The sequence below is a fragment of the Galeopterus variegatus genome, unplaced genomic scaffold, assembly GCF_000696425.1.
Source record: "Galeopterus variegatus unplaced genomic scaffold, G_variegatus-3.0.2 Scaffold140, whole genome shotgun sequence".
NCBI classification, from domain to species: Eukaryota; Metazoa; Chordata; class Mammalia; order Dermoptera; family Cynocephalidae; genus Galeopterus; species Galeopterus variegatus.
This window is the reverse complement of record NW_007726251.1, coordinates 904,661-926,827: the sequence shown is the minus strand read 5'-3', so window position 1 is coordinate 926,827 and position 22,167 is coordinate 904,661. Positions and strand designations below refer to the sequence as shown.

At 44.0% G+C, this 22,167-nt stretch overlaps 2 protein-coding genes across 2 annotated transcripts in view; one reads left to right on the top strand and one right to left on the bottom strand.

Moving 5' to 3' along the window:
* ANGEL1 (angel homolog 1 (Drosophila)) overlaps positions 1–4,072 on the bottom strand; it is a 41,484-nt gene extending 37,412 nt beyond the window's left edge. The window contains exon 1 of the mRNA XM_008590466.1: positions 4,042–4,072. Coding sequence (XP_008588688.1) covers positions 4,042–4,072 — 31 coding nt within the window. The remainder of the gene's footprint in view (positions 1–4,041) is intronic.
* Positions 4,073–4,660: 588 nt separating this feature from the next.
* The window catches only part of LRRC74 (leucine rich repeat containing 74), a 43,305-nt gene continuing 25,798 nt past the window's right edge, over positions 4,661–22,167 (top strand). The window contains exons 1-7 of the mRNA XM_008590459.1: positions 4,661–4,697; positions 6,235–6,363; positions 9,915–10,087; positions 13,063–13,170; positions 14,425–14,521; positions 21,486–21,535; positions 21,901–21,982. Of these exons, the coding sequence (XP_008588681.1) occupies positions 4,661–4,697; positions 6,235–6,363; positions 9,915–10,087; positions 13,063–13,170; positions 14,425–14,521; positions 21,486–21,535; positions 21,901–21,982 (676 nt within the window). The remainder of the gene's footprint in view (positions 4,698–6,234; positions 6,364–9,914; positions 10,088–13,062; positions 13,171–14,424; positions 14,522–21,485; positions 21,536–21,900; positions 21,983–22,167) is intronic.

The window sequence follows — 22,167 nt, the reverse complement described above, 5'->3', positions numbered from 1 at the left end:
TTACACAAAAACCTCTATATGAGTGTTTTTTTGTTTTTTTTTTTTTTTCCTAATTTTTACCTTTTTTTAAAGATGACCAGTAAGGGGATCTTAACCCTTGACTTGGTGTTGTCAGCACCAAGTGAGCCACGGGCTGGCCCTATATGAGTGTTTATAGCCACTTTATTCATAATCACCAGAAAAAGGGAAAATATAAAGATGTCTTTCAGCAGGCAAATGGATAAGCAAGTGTCCATTTGCCTGCTGAAAGACATCTTTATATTTTCCCTTTTTAATAGAACATGACTCTGCCATACAAAGGAACAAACTATTGCTTCATGCATGGGTTACTTAATTCATGGACAACATGGATGAATCTTAAATGCATCTTGCAAAGTGAAAGAACCCAGACCCCCACAAAATGACACCTTCCCTGATTTCATTTATATGATCTGGAAAAGGTGAAACCATAAGGATGGAAAACAGAACGGTGGTTGTCAAGGGCTAAGGTGGGGGCAGGGATTAACCATTAAGAGGTGGCCTGAGGGACTTTTCAGGGTGATGGAAGTCTTTTGAATGGAACTGTGGTGATGAACACATGACTTTGTGCATTTGTCAAACCTATAGAACCATACACCAAAAAGAGTGAATTTTACTGTAAGTAAATTAAAATAAGATCAACCAGGATGTAGAGGGAAAGAGGAAAAGCAGACTGTGACAAATAAATCTAACTGTATTACAAATGAATCAAATAACCACACGGAAGGGGATGGGAAAAAAGAGCTAACCTAATGAACTTTGGGGGATAAAACATTTTGATTGGATGCTATAAGGACAAACAACAACAACAAAACCGAAAAACCTATGTACTAATAAACACTGTACTCTAGTTGGTAAATTTGTTTCCAGGAATATGATTTTGCAATTCTGAATCTACTTTACATATATATATATACTGGAGATGAACAGATATACTGCAGAAAATGAGAGACACTGGGTTTCTTGCCAGGAGAAAGAAATGCACATGAAAAGGAGGTGGCCTGAGGTGCTGGACTGGAGACAGAGGTATCGGTACAGACTCAGAGCTTTTTTTTTTTTTTTCCTTTTTGTCTTTTTTCGTGACCGGCAATGGATCGCAACCCTCGGTGCTGCGCCCGCACCTCGCTCAGCCAGTGAGCGGGAACCGGTCCGCATGTGGGATCCGAACCCTCGGGCGGGAGCGCCGCCACGCTTCCCAAGCGGCGCACTATCCAGTGCGCCACCGGGCCGGCCCAGACTCAGAGCTTTTTAAAATGTATATATAGATGGATATAGAAATAAATATAGATGTGTGTTATAGATGGGTTTGCATACACACAAATGTATATTTCCTAATTCTGTTTCCCAAAGATTAGAAACAGGGACAACCCAATAGAGATAGGCACACCTGCTCCCAGATCTGGATTTCAAACTACTATTCTCCTTAGAAAAGTAATTAATTCCTATGATGCCAGAAAGTAAGGAAAGGGAAAAAAAATGGCACAGGAGCCAACCTGAATAGTTCCCAATGGCCAAAGTTGTAACTTGAAGTGCAAAATAAATGATACTATTGTATTGTAACCCAAAGAATAAAATAAACATCCCTGAGACCCTGTTGATATAAACTGAATGAACAAATAAATGGGGAAGGACAACTCTTTTCTACAGAAGAATTCCAATTAATAAATGTAGAAGGATTGTGGATATGGAAAATCACCATTAGAACACCACAGTAATAATCATTGAGGAAAAATCCATTGATAGATGCTAAAGCTCAAGAGCAAAAGCTTAAGCAGAAATAGGATATTTGCAGAGTCTTAAAGGATCACTCCCCAAATATGTATTAATTATAGTTGTAAAGGAAAAAATAGTAGCTTTACAGTAGAAAAAGCTGGTAGACCCCGCCTTGACCAGTTGATCAATACAATACATTTTGACATCATATATCCCTGGAAGGCACTGAGAAGGGCATGTCAATTCCATAGTACCCTTCCCAATAATCATGACAAAACATCAGACAAACCAAAATTGAGGAACATTCTACAAAATATCTGACCAATACTCTTTGAAAATGTCAAGGTCGTGAAAGGCAAAGAAAGACTAGGGAAATTTCACAGATTGGAAACCAACAGAGCCAAGATAAACAATACAATATGGCATCTTGGAACAAAATAAAGGACATTACTGAAAAAACTGGTAAGATATAAATACGGTCTGTAGTTTAGTTAATAGCATTGTACCAATATTAATTTCTTAGTTTTGATCATTTTTGGCTGGTGCGGGGATCCAAACCTTTGACCCTGGTGCTGTTGGCACCATGCTTTACTGACCGAGCAACCAGCCAGCCCTTGATCATTTTTCATTGATTATATAAGAAGTTAACATAAAGGGAAGCTGAGTGAATAGTATATGGAAACTGTATTATATTTGTAACTCTTCTGTAATAAAATTATTCCAAAATAAAAAAGGTTAATTTTTAAAAGGGTAACAGTAATTGACAAAATTAAATAAATAATATATATATATATATAAAAGGTATTATATGTCATGATTTTTTAAAAGATACAAATTTTAAAAATTATAGTCCTTAAACATTTTTATTTTTCCAGAATTGACTCTTTCGCAAAAAATATTGCTCCCCACCATTCTAAAGAAAATTTCTGATGATACAACTTTCCTCTTCAAAAAACTTCAATGGCTCCCTTTTGCCTTTTAATTGCATTTGACTCTCTATTCCTGAAGTTGCTCTGGCCCTCATGACCTCCCCTTTCTCTATCCCTCTTCACACCCTGCACTCTCCCAAACCCACCATAGGCTTTGCTGCCTTCCTTCATTCTGCACTCCCAGAAATGCTTTTTCCCCAGCCTCTACTTGTCTGGAGCCCAGCGTGAAGAAACCTCACCTCCTCTGGACTCCCAGGGCATTTCCCTTTTCAATGTCCAGTGATGCTCTACACCAAGGCTAGCGGTGCCTCTGTCTAGTAGCCATTTGGAGCACCTTCCTCCAAATTTTCTAACTCACCCGAGACTGGATGGTGCTGTCCATGCAGAACACCCAGAGCCTAGACCAGAACCCACATACTCCTTGGCCCCTCTTTCTCCTCCTCAATGATGCTTTCTTATCCTCTGTATCAGTGTGGGGCCCAACAGAGGCGCTGAGGATCTCCAGGACTCGTGCCTACCTAGGAGTTGATCCCTCCCCCAGCTTGTTTGGTGTTTCCTTTGAGGAACCATATGAGATTGGAACACCAGAGTGGTGCTGCCACATTGATTTAGGGCAACTCAAATTGTTTCTGTGAATAGGAACTCTGCCAAAGGAATCTGCCCAGGACCCTTACCCTAGAGATGGCCACACCAGAGTGGTGCTGCCACATTGATTTAGGGCAACTCAAATCGTTTCTGTGAATAGGAACTCTGCCAAAGGAATCTGCCCAGGACCCTTACCCTAGAGATGGCCCTGTCAATTTCTATCTTGTATTACACATACCTTGAAAGGTCCTTGTCTTATATCTGCACCTCCTCCCCACAATGGTGCCTATCTCAGTACATTGTATACAGTAGATGCTCAATAAGTATTTTTCAGAATGAATGCCTGAAAGAACAAGGAACATCTCAGGTGTACGTATTTCTTTTGATCCATAGTTCTATGTTTTCCCTTCACAAATTTATATCTCTTCAGCATTCGTCTGATCCCCAAGCCCTCCAGTCACTGACCTGACCGTTGAGGTGCTGGAATCTTATCAAGAAGGAACAAACACACTTCCAGATTCTCTTGACAGCAAACTGCAATTGAACTTCAACTCCAAGACATGTGAAAACAGCCAAGCATGGGAGTGATGCTGAGTGGTTTCAAGTTAGGCAGCCCAGGGGTTCGGATTGAACAATGCTTTGGCTGCAACAAACTATAGTGGTAGAACATATGTTTGTTGTGCTTTGCTTTTGATCTTCTGCTCCAAAGTTGAGGATACTCTCCCAAGGGGGAAAGAAAAAAGGAAGAACTGGGTAAAAGAAAACTGACTTCACCCATCACTGAAATACTTCGTACCTGAAGCACAGCCACCTTGAGAGAAGAACATGGTGGCGGCTCTTCACGGTCACCTGATTAAGGGGCTTGGGTTTGGTCCTGACTCAGAGGGAAATACACCACCACTGACAGGCCCCCTCACAGTACCTGAGCACTCACAGCCAAGCCTGGGCTTGGCCCCAGCAAACGTATGAGAAAAGATGACTGCCAGAGCTGCAAGAGGGCGGGAGACCTGCTGTTGCCAGGTCCACCCATGTGGATCACAATGACTGCATGAGGTCATGGAATGTTAAAGATGAAATGAACATGACTCCTAAGTCACAAAGTTGCAGGCGGGTGGGCATCCTTCGGGCAGGGCTCCCAGGAACAGAGCTGTACCACTCTCCCTGATGAGCTGGGAAAGTAGCCACCTCTCCCACACAGAGTTGGGGTCAAATCCATGCATGTCTCCTTCCCTTCAAAGCCCACTCTCCCCAGGGCATGCTGGTACAGAAGGATAACTACAGGCTCCCCTGGGGTTTGCCTATGTAAGGGCAATACACAGAGTTTGAGACAGAGGTGAATGGACACGCATGCTTCTTAGGGAAGCAGCTGAAAGGTCGCAAGAAGCTGGCAGCAGCCCTCAAGAGGTCCTGGCACCATGGACAATGGCGACCCTGTTGAGCCTGAGACCCAAGGTGAAAAGGCACCCTCCCATCTCTCATCACTCAGGCCCTTCCAGGCTGCCCCAATGTACACCCAGTGATCACACGGACCCTGAGCCCACTTCTCCCCTGGCCTGGGATCCTCTAAATTGGGATGATGTGTTACATTGACTTGGGTTCAGGGCTTGGCAGAGTGAGAGAGTCGGATGCAGTGCTGTGCTGGAACTGGCTTATACTGGTGCTAGCCAACTTTAATTTTCATTTCATGGGCTGGTTATGTCATGTTGGTAGTTTGAGATCAGCATGTTGGAAATGTTTACACCACATGAATTGGCTAACCTTATAAATCAGGATTTTTTTTCTGGAGAGCCAGTTAAGTATTTATCAGCATTCTACTAATTGAATGGAATTCTTAAATTGTTGGATGAGGAAATTAAGACTCAGAAATTCATCACTTTTCTAAGGGCACCCAGCAGTTTGGCAGCTAACCTGTTGTATGTCTTCTAATTGCCAGATCACCGCTACCCATAACCCATATCACAAAGACCTTGTCTTTCAGGCTGGGAAATAAATGCTGGGGCCTGGGTCTACATACAAGGATTAAGAAAGACACAGACCTGCATGGACTTGTGAGGAAACCCATCCTAGAATTTGGGTAGTCAAAACTCAGGGCCCCTGACACAAATACACAGCCCACTCAAACAGTTGGTTGGCTAAGTTCTGACGGGCCACCCAGAGGCCCAGCCCGGCTTCCTCAAAACATTGAGTCCTGCTGATGCTGGAGGATTGAGCTCTGGTCCTTGTGTGTGGCCCATAGTTGGTCCCAGAGCAGCGTCCCAGTGGTGGACAAACCATGTCTAGCAAGTACAGTGGACAGGTATGAAGGGAGCTCGGCTCCTCTCGCCAGCCATCTCATCAAACCAAAACACATGTATTTAATCACAGCAGTTCATTTCATCTCAAGTAGAAAGGTCCTCCTTCCTCTTGGTCATAAAATCAATGCCATATTGGAAGGAAGAGATGCTAGGTCAAATTCTTAGGAGTCAAGTTCTCTCTCTGGCTCCCTGGAACTTCTCCTGGTCCATTTTGCTTTACATTTGCCCCAAGTTGCCAGCTGCCCTGCCCCTGCCCTCCCCAGCACCATCGGGACGCATACTTTCATCTGAAAGAGTAACAGCAGACCCTGAGCCCTGCCTCCCACCTCCACCCCCACCCCCAAGAAATAAGAAGGGAAAAGTAGGAGTAAGGAGCTGATCTCCAAGGCAGGCCCCACACAGGGAATGGAGCAGGAGCAGCTAATCTCCAGGGAACATGAGGGAGTGCTTGTCATAAGAGCTCATGGACGGACAATTCAGCTGTGACAAGCACTGTGTTGGGAAGGGAGGGCTTGTAGAATGGGGTCCCCTTGGCAGGGCTTGGGACCTTGAACCATGTGAAGCTGGGGGACAAAGGCTGTAGTCAGGACCTGGGATGCAGAGGAAGGGAACAGAGGCCCAGGGAAATCAAGGGGCTGGGGGTTGGAGGCTGGGGGGTTCGTTTTCAGAATCAAGGAGATAAGTTTTTCTTCCAGATGAGATTGAAACCGTGCTGGCACCACAGAACAGTGACGAGACCCTCTACTGTGAGGCCGAAGCCCCCACAATTGTCAAAAGAGAGAAACCAGCCACAGAGAATTCAGAAACAGACCTCGAGATTGAAGGTGAGAGTGGGAAGTTGGAGAAATCTGGTTTCTGGAAGCTCCTTTCCAGAGTCAGCTGTGGCTCTGCCCAGGGGGAAATCCTGCTGAGAAGGTGGCAGGGATGCCTGTGCTCAATTTTATCCTGCATCCTCCTCAAGTCTGGCCAGGGCAGCAGCTGCGGCTGCCCACACTGGTGGCCTGCTTGGTGAGCAGTGCCCACACGTCAGCTTGTTGACAGCCGAACCAATCATGAACAGGGGGTTTCTGGTCTTCTAAATGTTCCCACATGTGGCATCTTATGTACTCTTCACAATAGCCCTAGGAGGAAGGCATTATTATCCATGGTTTACAGAAGAGGAAACTGAGGCTTAAAGACGTTGTGGGAGTTGCCCAAGGCCACCGGGAGTTTGTCAAGCCCATGATGGCTGATCCCATGTTTGACCCACGCTGAAGCTCTGCCTTCTATATTCCGTATTCCTGGACCCTGGGGTGTTCCTGTGACCCATCGTGCATCCCAGGACTTTCCCACACTCACCTTAGAGTTCTTATACCCCCCATGTGAAAGCCCTGTGTTTTCCCTCAATGCACCTAAGCACGCCTGGGCTGAGCCAGAGCAAAGACTCTGTTATCACAAACAACACCTCCACCCTCTTTTTCCTCCCAGTTTCCCCACGGAAGGAAGTACCAAAAAGAATATTTGTGAAGCAACAGGAAAATGACTGTGGTCCCATGTGAGGGCACCAGACTCTAACTTCCCAGGCCGAGCCTAGCCCAGTGGCCCTTCCCCTCCTGTGCTCTTGCGGCTGGGTGGTGGGCTATGGTCCACAGGCAGCACAGATGGAGGGGATGCTGCTCTGCCAAATCAAAATGTGACGCTTATCTACATAGTCAGCTCATAAACCTCCCACCACTCTCAACATACTGCTCCTTTCCCTACAGACCTCCTCCCCGCTGTCCCCCAGGCATCTGGTTGCTCTTTTTCTGACTTCTTGTGCACTTCAAGGCTGTTACTAAGGTTGCTTTCAACACCTGATTTCTCGTGGTTGGGGGAGGCGACAGAGAAGCAGGATGTGCCCCCAGGCTCTTGTTTCTCTGTCATTCTCCCTCACCCTGCCCCCAGCAAGTCATAACAATGCTGCAAGCTGCCTCTAACATAGAACCATAGTGAATACAGCTAGAAAGGTTCAGCATCAAACAGCAGAATCGTCCCAAGGACAAAACTGAGGGTGATGTTCCCTGCTTTGGCCAGAGGGAACCTTTAATGGCTGAATTTGGCACCAAAAACTGTGCTGAATGAAAGCTCTTCGTGCTTCTGTAGCTGGTGCTGAGATGCTGGGAGTGGGGCAGGAAGGGCTTCCTAGGAGGGCAGAAGAAATGAGCCCGGGTGAGAGTCTGCAGAAGAGGGAGAGACGGAAGCAGGTTTGCTCACTTACCTTGCACTGTTTGGCTTTCCAAAGGTAGTTCTCACCCAGAGGCAATTTTGCATCCCAGGGGACATCTAGCAAACGAGAGGTCTGGGGAGGGGAGTACTACTAGAATCTTGTGGGTAGAGGCCGGGGATCCTACTAAATACCCTGTATTTAGTAATTTACTAATACTAAATACAACGCACAGGACAGCTTGTCACAGAAGAGAGTTATCCAACACAAGATGCCAATAGTGCTGAGGCTGAGAAACCCTACTATACAACCATCCCAAAGAGAAGGCTAATTTGTAGCTGTGCTTGCAAAATCAGCTTCCCTGTAGACTTGTCCTTTCATCAACAAAGCTCTCATTGTCAGCCTTAGAAATGCTTGGTGTGGATTGGCCAAAGGCCCTGGGACCCAAAGTAAAAACTGATGCAGACTTAGATGCCAGCTGGCTATAGGAAGCCCTGCCATAGTCTGGCCTTGCCTAATGAGGACACAGCTGTGGGGCACCCAGAATCCAGAGAGGCCTGACCCCCACTGACCATGGGCTAGGCTGGTCTAAAGCCTGAGGAATAAGTGCCCCAGGGGTTGGAATGGAGAGGTGGAGTCCCCACTTCTGTTAGCTGGCGTTAGCACTGATCAGCTGTCTATGATTTGGGGATAGATTTGTCACTGGTAAAGCAGAGATGACCGTCCTTTTTGTGAGGAAAAATGGCATGCAAGTCTTTGAAAGAGGAAAGCCTACTCATCTGCAAGTTTGCTTGTTTCTGACTGATTTGAGTCTTTCCATTTTGCATTGATTCCCTCTTGAGAAGCCTGCTCTTTCCTACTTCGGCTTTTTTTCTTTCTTTCTTTCTTTTTTAAGTTGGTACTTCTCTAAATTTTTAGTAAAGCTTTATTCATGGCTCACAACATTTTAATACTGGTTGTAAATCTAAAACCAAAATGGAGAGCCTCTCAACCATCAAAAGTCATCAGCTTTTTGACTACTGTTTTTGGCTTTCGGAGTTGTTGATCCAGGAGATGCTGAGTTTCCCTGGCTTCAGGTTTCAGGACAGGCCTCTGGGTTTCCTGCCACTCCCTGTGGTCTCAGGCTCCCTCCTCTGGGCTCTCCCCTGGAGGAAGGTTACTGCTGCCAGTTAGACCTATTTTTAGCACCAAGAGGGGGAAAACAAGAACACAAGGGGCTGGCTTATACAAATCTAGTGGCTGGGCATGCTCAGTAGACAGCATAGAACATTCTTGAATATGCTGGTGCATGTGATAGGGCCTGACCAATGCACATGCTCCAGGAAGAGACTGACTGAGCATGTGTGCAAGACAATGTCCCCTAACTGGCAGCCACCCCCTTAATTGGATATTCATTACATGGAGAAACTGTAAAAGCCTAATCCCAGGGGAAGGCGGGGCTGTTGCCCCCTTTCCTGGAGGCAGCCTGGCACTTCTGCACTTCTCCAGCTGAGGTGTGTATACTTTATTTTATATCAAACTTACTTTCAGCAAGTGGCTGCCTCACTCTCTTGAGCCAGCCTGCACTTTGGATGAACTTGAAGTATGTTTTTCTTGCTTTTGTGTTAGACTTGATGTCTGTACTGAACTTGTTTCTGTGTTGAACTTGGTGTGGTCCCTGCTCAGTCTCTGGAGCTATGCTGCACTCCCTCTGTGGAACCTGTATTTCTCATCTGTTGCATTTAATTTGTTCTCACTGTCTACTGTGACTCTGCCCTTGAATTCTTTCCTGTGGCAAAGTCAAGAACCTGGTAAGAGGACTGGGTGGCTGACTATCAGGCCCCACAGACCCTACCTCCGAGCTGGGCCTTTCCATGTCCTTGATGATCTGTCACTGGATGCAGCCAACCTGGGAAGGCGGTGTGAGGGCACATTGCTCATTTCTCCCAGGAAAACTTGGGGCTTAAAGCCACGGGCCTCATCTCCTACCCAAAGGGAGACGTCCATTTGGGTCTTTCTGGAGTTAGGGTCTCCCTCTCCCACCACTGGCTGACCTGGATTGGAGTTGGCTTCTAGAGCACATACCCACAGGGACAGATCCGCTGGCAGGGAGGGTGGTTCTGTCAGAAGCCAATGTCACTTGTTCGTGACACTAGAGAGGAGGTAAGACAAAGGTGGGAGACAAACCCCACTCCATTCTGTTTTTCTCTGCAGACAATGAGAAATTTTTCACCACTGGACAGAAGGAGCTGTACCTGGAGGCCTGCAGACTGGTGGGCGTAGTGCCTGTGTCCTACTTCATCCGGAACATAGAGGAGTCCTACTTGAACCTCAACCACCATGGACTGGGCCCCAAGGGTACCAAGGCTATTGCAATAACCCTGGTGGTAAGCATCCCAGTGGGGCACCTGAAGCCTGGTGTAGATGGAGGGTCGATAGCTGGCAGGCCAAGGTTGCAGAGGATCCCTCCTGTGGAGCCTGGACAGCAACCTTTACGGGTTGCTGTCACCTATTCTGCGCTCGACTTCCAGCTGATTTCCCCAGGAGGTGTGACTTCACTTTAGCTCCTAGAAGGAGGCTGCTAGAGAGCTGGGCCTTGGAAGTCTATGCTCTTTGTTATTCTGGAAGCAAAGGAACCAGCTATGGGTCCGGGGAAAAGTGGCTGGGCTGGGCTGATCTCGGGCCCAGACGTTGATGTGAAAACACAATACAAAATGCCAGCTTGGGTCTCCATTCCAAAGTCCACCTTTGCTATGAAATGAGTTCACTACTGAACCATTCCATTCAATGTCTGCCTTTTGTTACATTATAATTTTAAAGACCACACTGTAGAGTTGATCGTGTTTTCCCACAGCGATGATGTTATCTCTTGGCGTGGGACGACCAAACGAGGACTTGACTTTGAATTCATCAAAGCTCTCTATGAGGGTACTTCCAAAAGATCATGGAAAAATTTGTATTGTCTTGGGCCGGCCCGGTGGCGCACTGCTACAGTGCACCGCTTGGGAAGCGCGGCAGCGCTCCCACCAAGGGTTCGGATCCCACATACGGACCGGTTCCCGCTCACTGGCTGAGCGAGGTGCGGGGGCAACACCAAGGGTTGCGATCCCGTTGCCGGTCCCGGTCCGGTACGGGCGCGACACTGAGGGTTGCGATCCGTTGCTGGTCACGAAAAAAGACAAAAAGGAAAAAAAAATTTGTATTGTCTTTTAATTCTATTTTCCACGGACTTTTTGAAGTACCCTCATATAATGAGAATTGATTATATAGAAAAATGACTCCCATCACAAAAAAACCCCAGAAAATCTAACAACTCTATGTCAGCATAACACTGTGTGTGTTCACTTAGGATGATAAAGAGAAAAGGATCCGAAGGAAGGAAAAAAGTCAGTGAATTAAATAGAGAATAAGTGATTGAGCAGTAGGAGAAGCTGGTTAGAGACAACAAAAGACAAGCTTCAGGAAGACTAGGCAGCCAGGTTCAACCATGAAGAAGTCCAAGAGGATGACGCATGAGAAAGACAATTTGCTCATTGGTATTTATTCAGTCACGAAATACATGGCAATCTCCAAACAGCCTTGAAATATGTCATTGTTCATTGCTAGAATGCAATCATTATTAGACGTGAGTTCTCGAGGGACATGACTGTGTGCTGTTCATTTGAGTGTCTAGTCCCCCTGTTGGCACTGAACAGTGTATTTGTGGAATGCATGGTCTTATTTTTCTTCAGTCCCCACCCCCTTGTTCATTATAACAGCATTTGTGTTTAGCATATCCGCATCAAGAAGTTACATGAGAGGTGAGAGTGTACTGTTTTCTGGGGAGGAGCAGGAAAGAGCAGAGAAGGAACAAAGCCCTCTTGAAATGTACGAGGGTTGAAAGTGATTAATGAAGTGTTAGGATCGCACCATTACCTTGTGAGCTTCCTGGGGAAAAAACGGATCGTAATGAAATCCTCTCAGGACTTGGGCCACTCGTTTCTTAGTACAGCAGTTTCCGTCTGGGGGGTTTTTTCTTCTCTGATTCTCCATAACATCCATTTGACCATTAATCATTGTGACATTCTGGTGCCCTGAACTTTTATTTGCTTTTTCTACTGTTTAACATTTCACATGTTTGTTGTGTTCCCCTGGCTCAGATTAAAAGCGTTCTGATATTAGGGACCATATTTCATCCTTGTGAGTGTCCCTCACCTGCCTAGCACTGTCCCCTTGCACTTGGGGCGGTGGCTGGCGGGGGGAGGGGGGGGCTGGGTCCTTTGAGAGAAGGGATGTTCTCTGTTTATCATTGTTCCCCCAGCAGTTAGTACAGAGAGTGACAAATAGATACTGGCCTGAGTGATATGGATGTGGATGGACTTGTTGACTGGGCCTCCCGCTTCACGCAGCAATGCACCCATCTCTGGTGTGAGTCTGGATGTGGTCATTCAGCGTAAGTTTCTGGACACTGTAAATAGCACCGAGACTGGGAAGCCACCTGGGCCATCTCCCCCACCTTTGAGCATGACTGAATTCTGCCCACCCCAGAGAGCTGAGACCAGAAGACATTCCACGAAGCCCCTGGGTGAACCATCCTGCACTGCAGTAGCCTGAACTATCACATGCTCCTTTTTCTTGGAGGGAGAAACAGGCACTAAAGGTCCTTATCACCTGCTACTTCTCTCACTGCTTGGGGAACTTTGAAAACTGCTCAAATCCAAGATATGTCTGATCTCTGTGCCTGTTTGTGCTGGGAATGAGGTGGGGAAGGAAAGAGTAAAAGTTCTGCTTAGAGCTAACTGCAGTCTTTCATGCTGCTATTGTAAGTCATTTCCTCTCTCTCTCAACTTGTTCCCAGAGAGAATGCAGACTAGCTTGGAGGTAGATATTTATTGAAGATTTATGTTTACTTTCTTCCAAACTGCCTTGAGGCAGCCTGCTCTTAAAAGAGAGTACCAGATAAGGCTCAAGACTAAACTAGAAGGCCTCTGAAGAAAACAAAGTAAATGCTTTAGAGGACCTCCTTGCAAGAATCTTTAGATTTAAATACTGTTCTTAAATGTGTCAAGTTTTCTTTAATCTTGGAGGAGGTAACAGTCTTCTCTCTCCTTGAGGCTTGTGCCTCTTACTTTTCAGGGCTTTAATGATCCTCTTCTAAATTCTCCCAGAATAAGCACATTGTCCTAGCAAAACTCAATGGGATGTCTGTCTTCCTCCTCATCTTCTCTACTCCTTCAAAATTCCTAGCCTGCATCTCCATACCCTCTCCCATGGCTGGGATGTTCTAGAGAGGGGACAAGTTCTGGACCAGGGAGACCAAGGAACTGATCAGGTCACCAACCATTTCTATGTCTTTCTCCCCCTCCCCTGGTGGTGGCTGAAGTCCAACACGACAGTCACCAAACTGGAGCTGGAAGACAACTGCATCACGGAGGAGGGTGTCAGGAGCCTGACAGAGATGCTGCATGAGAACTACTACCTCCAGGAGCTGGTATTGTGCCCTGCTCTGCAGGCTCCTCTCACCACCTGGGGCTGGGAACTCACTCCCTGCCCATGCCGGGCCAGCCTCCAGCCTGTCTGCAGTAGGTCTGCAGGCTCCTCTTCTCTAGACGTACTTCTCAGAGGAGAGCCACCCACCAGAGGCTAGCCAGGGGCACTGTGTTCCCTGTGGCTCCAGGAAACCCTAAGAAACCACTTTTGTCTGGAACTTAGAAGACCGGAAATGGCTAAATTTACCTCTGCATAGTTGCCCTAAAGTGAACTTCCTTAAAGAAAACAAAGCATGAAATAATTTCATAAATACAATGTGCCTGGATATGAAAGGTGGTGATGGTTGCACAACAGTATGAGTGTTAGGTTTGGTGACATGGAGTAAAGAGAGAGACTTGAGCCACCAGCATGGAGGGGAGACTGAGTCAGATCAGCTCCCGTCCCTGTACAGACTAAAAAGGCTTTATAAGGTTTGAATTAGAGGAAGGGTGTTTGGTGGTCGTTTTTGCATAAGAATCTGTTTTGTACAAATTCCGGTTTTTCTAGGAAAGCAAGGGTGTAGGGGGTGGAAAGTTGATTAACACGAGATAGGGAGGGATGAGGGGGAAGAGGGTGGATAGTTGCTTACCGAGGCTGTGCTGATACTGGCCATGAGGCCTAATAATCAGTATACTTAATACCACTGAATTGTACACTTAAAATAGTTAAGATGGCAAATTTTACGTAATTTGTATTTTACCACCATGAAAAAAAAAATTGAAAAAGGCAGGGGGAGACCAGTAATGGCTGGATTATATAAAGTCTCTCTCACTAGCCTAAAAGGACACTTTATACTTGCTGACTCAGTAAATGAAATTTCCAATGATTATCTACTCTAAACTCATTTTCAATGATTTCACTGCCAAGCTCTCCAGATGAAGCTATCATGGGTTTCAAAACAAATGAACAAAATAATGTACTTACCTGAAGTACTAGGACTAACTTGGTGGAGCAGGGAGTCCTGGAAGCCAGCTTCAGAGAAAACTGAGAGCAGCCCAGGGGTCCCACTGGGAGGCATTAGAAAAGCCAGGTCTGGAACCAGGTTTCCAACTTCTCTTCTCTGCCTCCTTTGCACTACTGAACGCCTCAGCCCTTCACCACAGCCCCCTCTCCACGCCCCATCCCTTCTCCCTCAGTAACCCCCCCCCTGACACCACTTGTTAATGAGGGCCCTTTGGTGGGATTTTTTGTACTTACGTGTTTTCTTGCATTTTAGAATATTTCCAACAATGATCTTGGTTTGGAGGGAGCCAGAAACATCTCAGACTTCCTCATGAGAAACACCTCTTCGATCTGTAAACTTCAGCTTTCCGGTGAGCTCATGCAAGGGGAGGAGAGGACATTGGGAATGAAAGAGAGAGGAAAGGGAAAGGCAGAGGAAATCCAGGGTCTAGGGAGCCCCAGACCATGTCCGTGGGGTCTCAGTGACCAGAACACTGCGTCTCCTGCTGCTAAACCCTCCGGGTCGTCCTTCCTCTACGACACAGCTATGCTGGCTTCCTGCTTTCCTCCCAAGCCACTTCTGATCTGCTTTGAAACACGCTTCCCTCTGATATCTGCATGGCTTAGGTGGTTTACCTACTCAAATGTCATCTACTTGGGGGACTTCCCTGACCACCTTATGGAAACAGCAGCTGGTATCGGTATGGTGTCCCTGTCACTCTATTCTGTTTCTCTGCTTGGTTTTTCTTAACAGCATTTATTACTACAAGAGGTCTCAAAAAGTTCATGGAAAGATTCATATTATCTTTTAATTCCATTTTTCCACGAACTTTTCGAAGCATCCTCATAGCTGATCCCCTTTTGTATAGCTTCTTCTTTGTCTCCCACAGGGAAAAAAAAAAGTCACTTGAGAATTCTAGTACCCACAGACTGCCCTCACTCAGATTTGTGGTCTGAATTTATACTATCTGCAGGGTCCTGGAACTCCTAAGCCACGAAATTAACATCAAAAGTGGTCCTATGCTGGTAATCCCCGGGGCGTAGGACAGAAACAAAAATAACACCTCTTTGAAGGAAGAAAGCTTTGAACCAGGCTGCTCAGATTCCCACAGATAAAGCCCCACTCAAGATGGGCTCATGGTCCAAAATTGCAGAACAAACAAGGAAATGGAAAACCATGAGAGTTGCCAAACTCAACAAGTGGTAGGATTGGACCCTCAAGTACTTCAGAAAATAGGATTATCAGATACAGACAATAAATGGAGTGGCTATATAATTTATCATCTAAACTGAATAGGGGCACTGTTAATGAACTGGAACTGCAAGCTAACTGAGATATCTTGCACTTAAATCTTACCTACACGTAAAGTATATTTGATATGATTAGGAACATAACAAAAAAATAAAAACATAAAAGAACAAATCACTATGTTTTAAAAAATGCCTCTCCTCCTCCATAAAAATAGAACTTCTAGAAATGAAAAATATATAGAAATTGACCCTAATGACTTAATGGATAAATTGCACATTAGGCACAAGTGACAGAATTAGTGAAACGCATACTTTGTCTATCTTTGCAGCATAGAAGGATAAAGAGATAGAGAATATAAAAGGCAAAAGAATATAAAAGAATGAGGTAGACTCAACACAACTAGTAGGAGTTCCAGAAAAATAAGAGAATGAGTGAACAGCGATATTTGAAAATAGAATAGCTGACGTGTTTCCTGAATTTATGAATTCTCAGAAACAGGAATCCCAGTAAGTCTTAAGTAAGGTAAATAAAAAGAAATCCACATTTGACATATCACTGAAAGTCACCTAGGAAACAAGAATGTAAAAGTATCCAGAAATAAAATGCAGAAATAGTTTGTGTATATTTTAATACGTTATTAATGTCAGATATTATTCTTTAATTTCCCTTCTTTCCTTCTAAATATACCTTGTATTTCTTTCTGTGACAAAACACATAGATTTATCTCATTCTTCTGAACATCTGGGTGTAGTCCATGCTATGGATATAGCATAGTTTATTTAACATCCCCCTATTTGGGAGAGGAGGTATTTCAGTCATTTCCAGTTTTTTGATCTTTCAATTAATGTTTCAAAGGACTTTCTTGTACATGCATCTTTTGGGCACATGTTCTGATATTTCTGTGTAGACACTCAGGAGTAGAATTACTGAATATAAAGATACATCCATTTTGCAAAGTTAAAAAAATTAATTTCCAAATGTCCTTTTAAGAAGACTGTACCAGGTTACAATTTTACCAATGGACTGTTTCCCTATACTCTTTCCAGAAGGGTTATTAGCAAGTTGTGAATCACAATGGTTAAGTGTGTGGATGCTGAAGTCAAGGTATTTGGCTTCAAATCCTGGCTTTGACACTGGGCAAATTATTTAACCCTTTTGTGCCTAATTTTTCTCATTATACACTAAGGATAATTATATTACCTACCTGAGATGATGATTGTAAGGATAAAGTGAGTTAAAATCTAAAACATCTGTAATAAAATCTAAAACACCTTAATTAATACATAAGGATTTGTTAAATGTTAATCACTATTATTATCTTTTTTACTATTACACATAACTATCACTATTAAAATAGAACATCTTTTCAGATGCTTATTTCCTCTTTTGTGAGATGTCAATTGTGTATGGGGTTGTTCATATTATCTATACACTATAGATATTCATACTTGAATGTTAGAATGTTATATATGGCTTTGTTTATGGTATTTTCATAGGGAAGTTTGTATATTTATTGGTGTCAAGTTCATAAGTCCTTTTTCTTTATGGATTTAATTTCTGTAGTCTTAAAAAACTGCTTTCTACTTCAAGATTATAAAAATATTTTCCTCAAATATTTTGGTAATTTTGTTTTTCACGTTTAAATCTCCAATATTTTTTTGTTCATGGCAGAGGTAAGAATCGAACACTGTATTTCCAAAACTGATAGCCAGGTTAGTTGAAAAATTTATCCTCAACTGACTAATATGAAATGTCATCTTTATCATATACTAAACTCCTATATAAATATAGATTTCTCTTTAGATTTTGTTTCATTTTATTAATCTATTTGTCTATTTCTATGTCAATGTGACTTTAATATTTGTTTAGAATGTTAAAATTATAATTACTATATATTATAATAATATGGTTGTGATTAATACAATAAATTAATTATATAAAATTTAATATATATTGGGCCAGCCCGGTGGTGCACTGGATAGTGCGCCGCTTGGGAAGCGCGGCGGCGCTCCCACCCGAGGGTTCGGATCCCACATACAGACCGGTTCCCGCTCACTGGCTGAGCGAGGCGCGGGAGCAACACCGAGGCTTGCAATCCCATTGCCGGTCCCCGGTCCGGTACGGGGGCAACACTGAGGGTTGCGATCCGTTGCCGGACACGGAAAAAAGACAAAAGACAAAAAAAAAAAAAAAAAATTTAATATATATTATACTTGTATAATATAATGTGTTTTATATGTGAGCGGACAAAGTCTGACCTTTTCAAAGTAATCTTGGATTTTCTTGTGCAGTTTCTCCTCCGGTTGAATTTTAGAATCATTTTGTCAAGTTCCACAAAAAAAAAACCTTGTTGGAATTTTGGTTAGGGTTACAGTGAATATTCAAGATTAATTTAGGAAAGAATTGACATTCACAATATTGAGTCTCTTCGTTTAAGAATATGGTTTATTTCTCCGTTTCTTCAGGTCTTTTTTTATATTCTTTAATAAAGTTTTATAGTTTTTTTCTTTGTTTCATTTTGTTTTTGTTTTAAGTGCTTAATTTTTATTTTTTTATTGAATCATAATTGATTATACATATATATATATATATTTTTTTGTCTTTTTGTCTTTTTTCGTGACCGGCAATGGATCGCAACCCTCAGTGTCGCGCCCGTACCGGACCAGGACCGGCAACGGGATCGCAACCCTCGGTGTTGCTCCCGCTCCTCGCTCAGCCAGTGAGCGGCCGATCTGCACATGGGATCCGAACCCTTGGCGGGAGCGCCGCTGCACTTCCCGAGCAGCGCACTGTAGCAGTGCGCCACCGGGCCAGCCCGATTATACATATTTTTGGGATTCAATGTCGACATATGTTGATAAAATCAATATTACTAGTATGTATATTGTTACAAATCGTACTTATTCTTTATGCCCCTTGTCCAATCTCTCCCCATCCCCCTCTCCTTCCCCCCCACCACTGATAACCCTAGATGTCTTCTCTCCCTCTGAAAGAGTAATGGTTACTCTGTTGATTTGTTGCCTAGATGATCTGTCCAGTGCTGAGAGGTGTGTTCAGGTCCCCCAATATTATCATAGAGCAGATGCTTCTTCTGTCACTTGGGAATGGGCTTTGTGGATAGAGACGTCCTCTTTTCTTTGGTTTCCACTGGTGACTCTCCTTGTGTCAATGCACTCCAGTGGCTGGTGGACCATGTGCGTGGTGGTTGTGACATCTAGCCACTTTTGTGGCAGCCATGGTTACTGTGGTGGCTGTAGTGGACCACCCACATGGAGGTGATGTTTTTGGCATGCTCCTTGGTGCTGGTGGTGTGTCTGGTTGTGGGCGGGGGGGTCTGGTCCCTGGCTCCATGCTCTGGGTGTGCCTGGATGTGGGAGTGGAGTCCAGTCCCTGGCTCCTTGCCCCAGCCCCCAGGCAGGGCCCCGAGGTACTGGCGCTATGTCTGGGCTGGAACTAATTTTTTGTCCTTGGCTTGCTTCTAAAATGGGGGAATTTCCTGGGGGAACTAGTACTTGAGCTATGTGGTTGAGCTAAATTGCTGCTTTGCTGCTGTTTCCTTAGGGAAGGCTTTTTATGCATCTCAAGATTTCATAGTTAACCTTATAGGTCCTTCCAGCTCCCCAGAGACCCAGTACACCTGGGTTGTGTAGAAACTCTGATCTGGGCCTGAGTTTTTTCATCAAACTGCACCCCATGCAATTCTGCATTCCCGACCAGTCTCCTCTGAGTGGTCCTGTGCTGGTTGGGGAGTGAATTGGCTGTCCTTGCTGTTTCCCAGTATTCTCCCAGTGGGCCCATCTTCTCCACTGCCCATGCTCCAAACACTTCCCATGGGACAAGCCCTGTGCCAGTCCCTTGTGATGACTCACCAGCCTCTGCATAGCTCCCTTTTTCAGCTGTTCTGGCTCCTCGCTCCTGCACGGGTTCAGGGGAACCCTATTAGTGGTCTTGCTGTCCTGGGGGCCAGCAAGACCCTCTTCTCCCCTGCCGCCTCCAAGCAACTCCATCCGAAGGGCACAGCTGTGGCTTCTGCCAACTCCTGCTCTGCATGCTCAGCAGCTCCAGCCTTAAAGCAACCATGGCCCAAAACACTTGGAGCAGTTTTTTCTTTCCCTCATCATGGTTTCTTCCACCTTCATGAACTCTATAGGTCTCTCCTCCTCTTCCCCTGAGCTCCAGTGGCCCAAGCTTGGCTGTTGTTACATTTTTACAGTTGTAAATTGGTTGATTTGTGGGAGAGAGTGACACTGGGGACTGTCTATTCTGCCATCTTGACTGGAACTCTTCTATAGTTTTCTTCTACTAGGCATATTTCATATTAGATTTATTTATAGGCCTTTTATTATTTTATATTATATGAATAGAATGTTTTTTTCTGTTATATTGTCTAATTGGTTATTACTGGTGTGTATAAAAGCTATTAATTTTTGTACATTGATTCTATATCTAGCCACTTTATCAAATTATCTTATTCTAGCATTTTGCTAATTCTAGCATCTGCAAATAATGGGGAATTTTGTCTCTTTTTTCCCCAATATTTACAGCTTCTAATGATTTTTCTGGTTGCATTGGCTAAGACCCCTAACATAATGTAAACATAATACAGAAAGCTCCTTGTAAAAATACAAATTTTCTAGCCCTATCCCAAGCTGCAATTTCAGAATCTTTGTGGGGAGAGATCTATGAATCTATTTTATCAAACTTCTCAAATGATTCTTTTACATACATCTCAGCACTATTTGTAACTGCTGATGTAAACACAATCATTTGAATAACTGATTACCTAATTTTGTGCATTGGCTTGCTTATTATCTCACTTTATTGCACTGCTGCCAGACACAGCCAACAAGTGTTGTGTTAAGGCGAATGTATTCATTCACTTAGTAAGCATTTATTAAGCACCTGTTATGTTCCAAGCACCATTTAGGTGCTAGAGATACAAAGATTATTAAGGATTCAAAGGAGAGATTTGAGGATAAGGCTCTGTGTCACATATTTCCCAGCCCACCAGTGCTTCAGACCACTTGGCAGGGCTGGGACAAGGTAAGGTGAATGAGGCAAGAGCAGGTGCCTCAGTCACTAGATATAAGGGGTGCCAAAAACTCAGTAATCAAGTAAATGATATCTTAATTCAATATTTTAAAAAATCAAAATCAATGCAAAAACATGCATGGTAAGCAAAATATCAACATTTAAATAAAAACAGGATCCAACAGGGATAGAATAGGGTGAGATGAATAAGGACTAGTCATGCAAGCAAGTGTCAGATCCTGTCTTTATTTTATTTTTTATTTCATCTTGTATGGGCCTTTTAAAATAAAATTGTTATGATTTTTTAAATTGATGCATAATTGTACATATTTATGGGATACTGTGTGATAATTTGATACATGTAAACCATGCATAATGATCTAATCAGGGAAATTAGTATATCCATCACCTCAAATATTTATTTCTTTGTGATGGAAACATTCAAAATCCTCTCTTCTAGCTATTAGAAAATATACAATAAGTTGTAGTTAATTATAGTCACCCTGTAGTGCTGTGAAACAATAGAAGTTATTCTTCCTATTGATCTTGTCTTTGCTTAAAATTTAAAAACTTTGTTCATCATACATGTTTTTGCATTAATTTTAGTTTTTAAAAATATTCTATTAAGATATTATTCATCTTGATTCCTGAGTTTTTTGGCATCCCTTAAATTTTGCACCCACGGTAAGTGCCCCAGTCCTCACTCTAGTCCCAGCCCTGCTGCTTGTGCTTGGATTAGCGTTGTTTATAATGTCACAGACTTCAGGTGCTAGGCTAGAGGTTCATGCTGCCAATGGATGCACACGGTATGGTGTACCAACTCCTGGAGCTTCCTGGACAATCATGGCAAAGAGAAAAGGGAACGTTAAAGGAAAGGGTAAATAGTTGCCTTGTTTTCTCCTGTTGTGTCCATATAATATTTGCTTTAAGTATGTGCCACCTTTTTTGTGTCTGATTGTTCCAAAGGGAAGAGGATTGGCAGGGCTAAGGTATGGGAGGGTCAGGGGAGCCGTGGTCTGGGGTACATTGCTAACTCAGCACCCTCACTACAGGAAATAACCTCAAAGAAGAAGCTGCAGAACTGCTCTGCCAAGCCCTGTCGGTAAGAGGCAAGAGGTGCAGCCAAGCCATGCGAGAGATGGCCCTGGGAGATCTGGGCAACTGGGGGGCTGCGTTGGGCATAGGGAAGTGAGGACCCCTGCATGGTTTAGGGAGCTGGTGAGTGTTTGGACTCTGCGGACCCTGGCAAAAGCCACAGCAAATGGCAGGACTGTTTGGATGTCACTAAATTCTCCCAGAGCCGTCAATATTTAAACAAAAGTGACTAAGAAATTGTCTCCAGTCTAAGAACCCTAGCCCACCTAGTTTTTGGTACATGGAAACCTCCATCATATTGCTGTGAGACAAGTGAGACATTTGCAGTCAGAAGACAAAAATAACCTCTCCTTCCACTGTTTGTTTCTCTAGTCCAATTACCGAATTAAGAATCTGGATCTCAGTCATAACCAATTCTCTGATGTGGGAGGAGAGCACCTGGGACAGATGCTGGGTAGGTCTCCCATGGAGGGAAGGGGCCAGCAAAGGGAACGAGATTTGGGGAAGGTTACTTGTCAGAGCTGAATCTCCTTTGTAAAATTATTTTTGAATGTTCTGATTAGAAAAATGATGTAAACCATGCCCCAAATACTTTCAAATGAAACAAAAACCTGGATGTGAGAAGTAAAACTTTGCAAT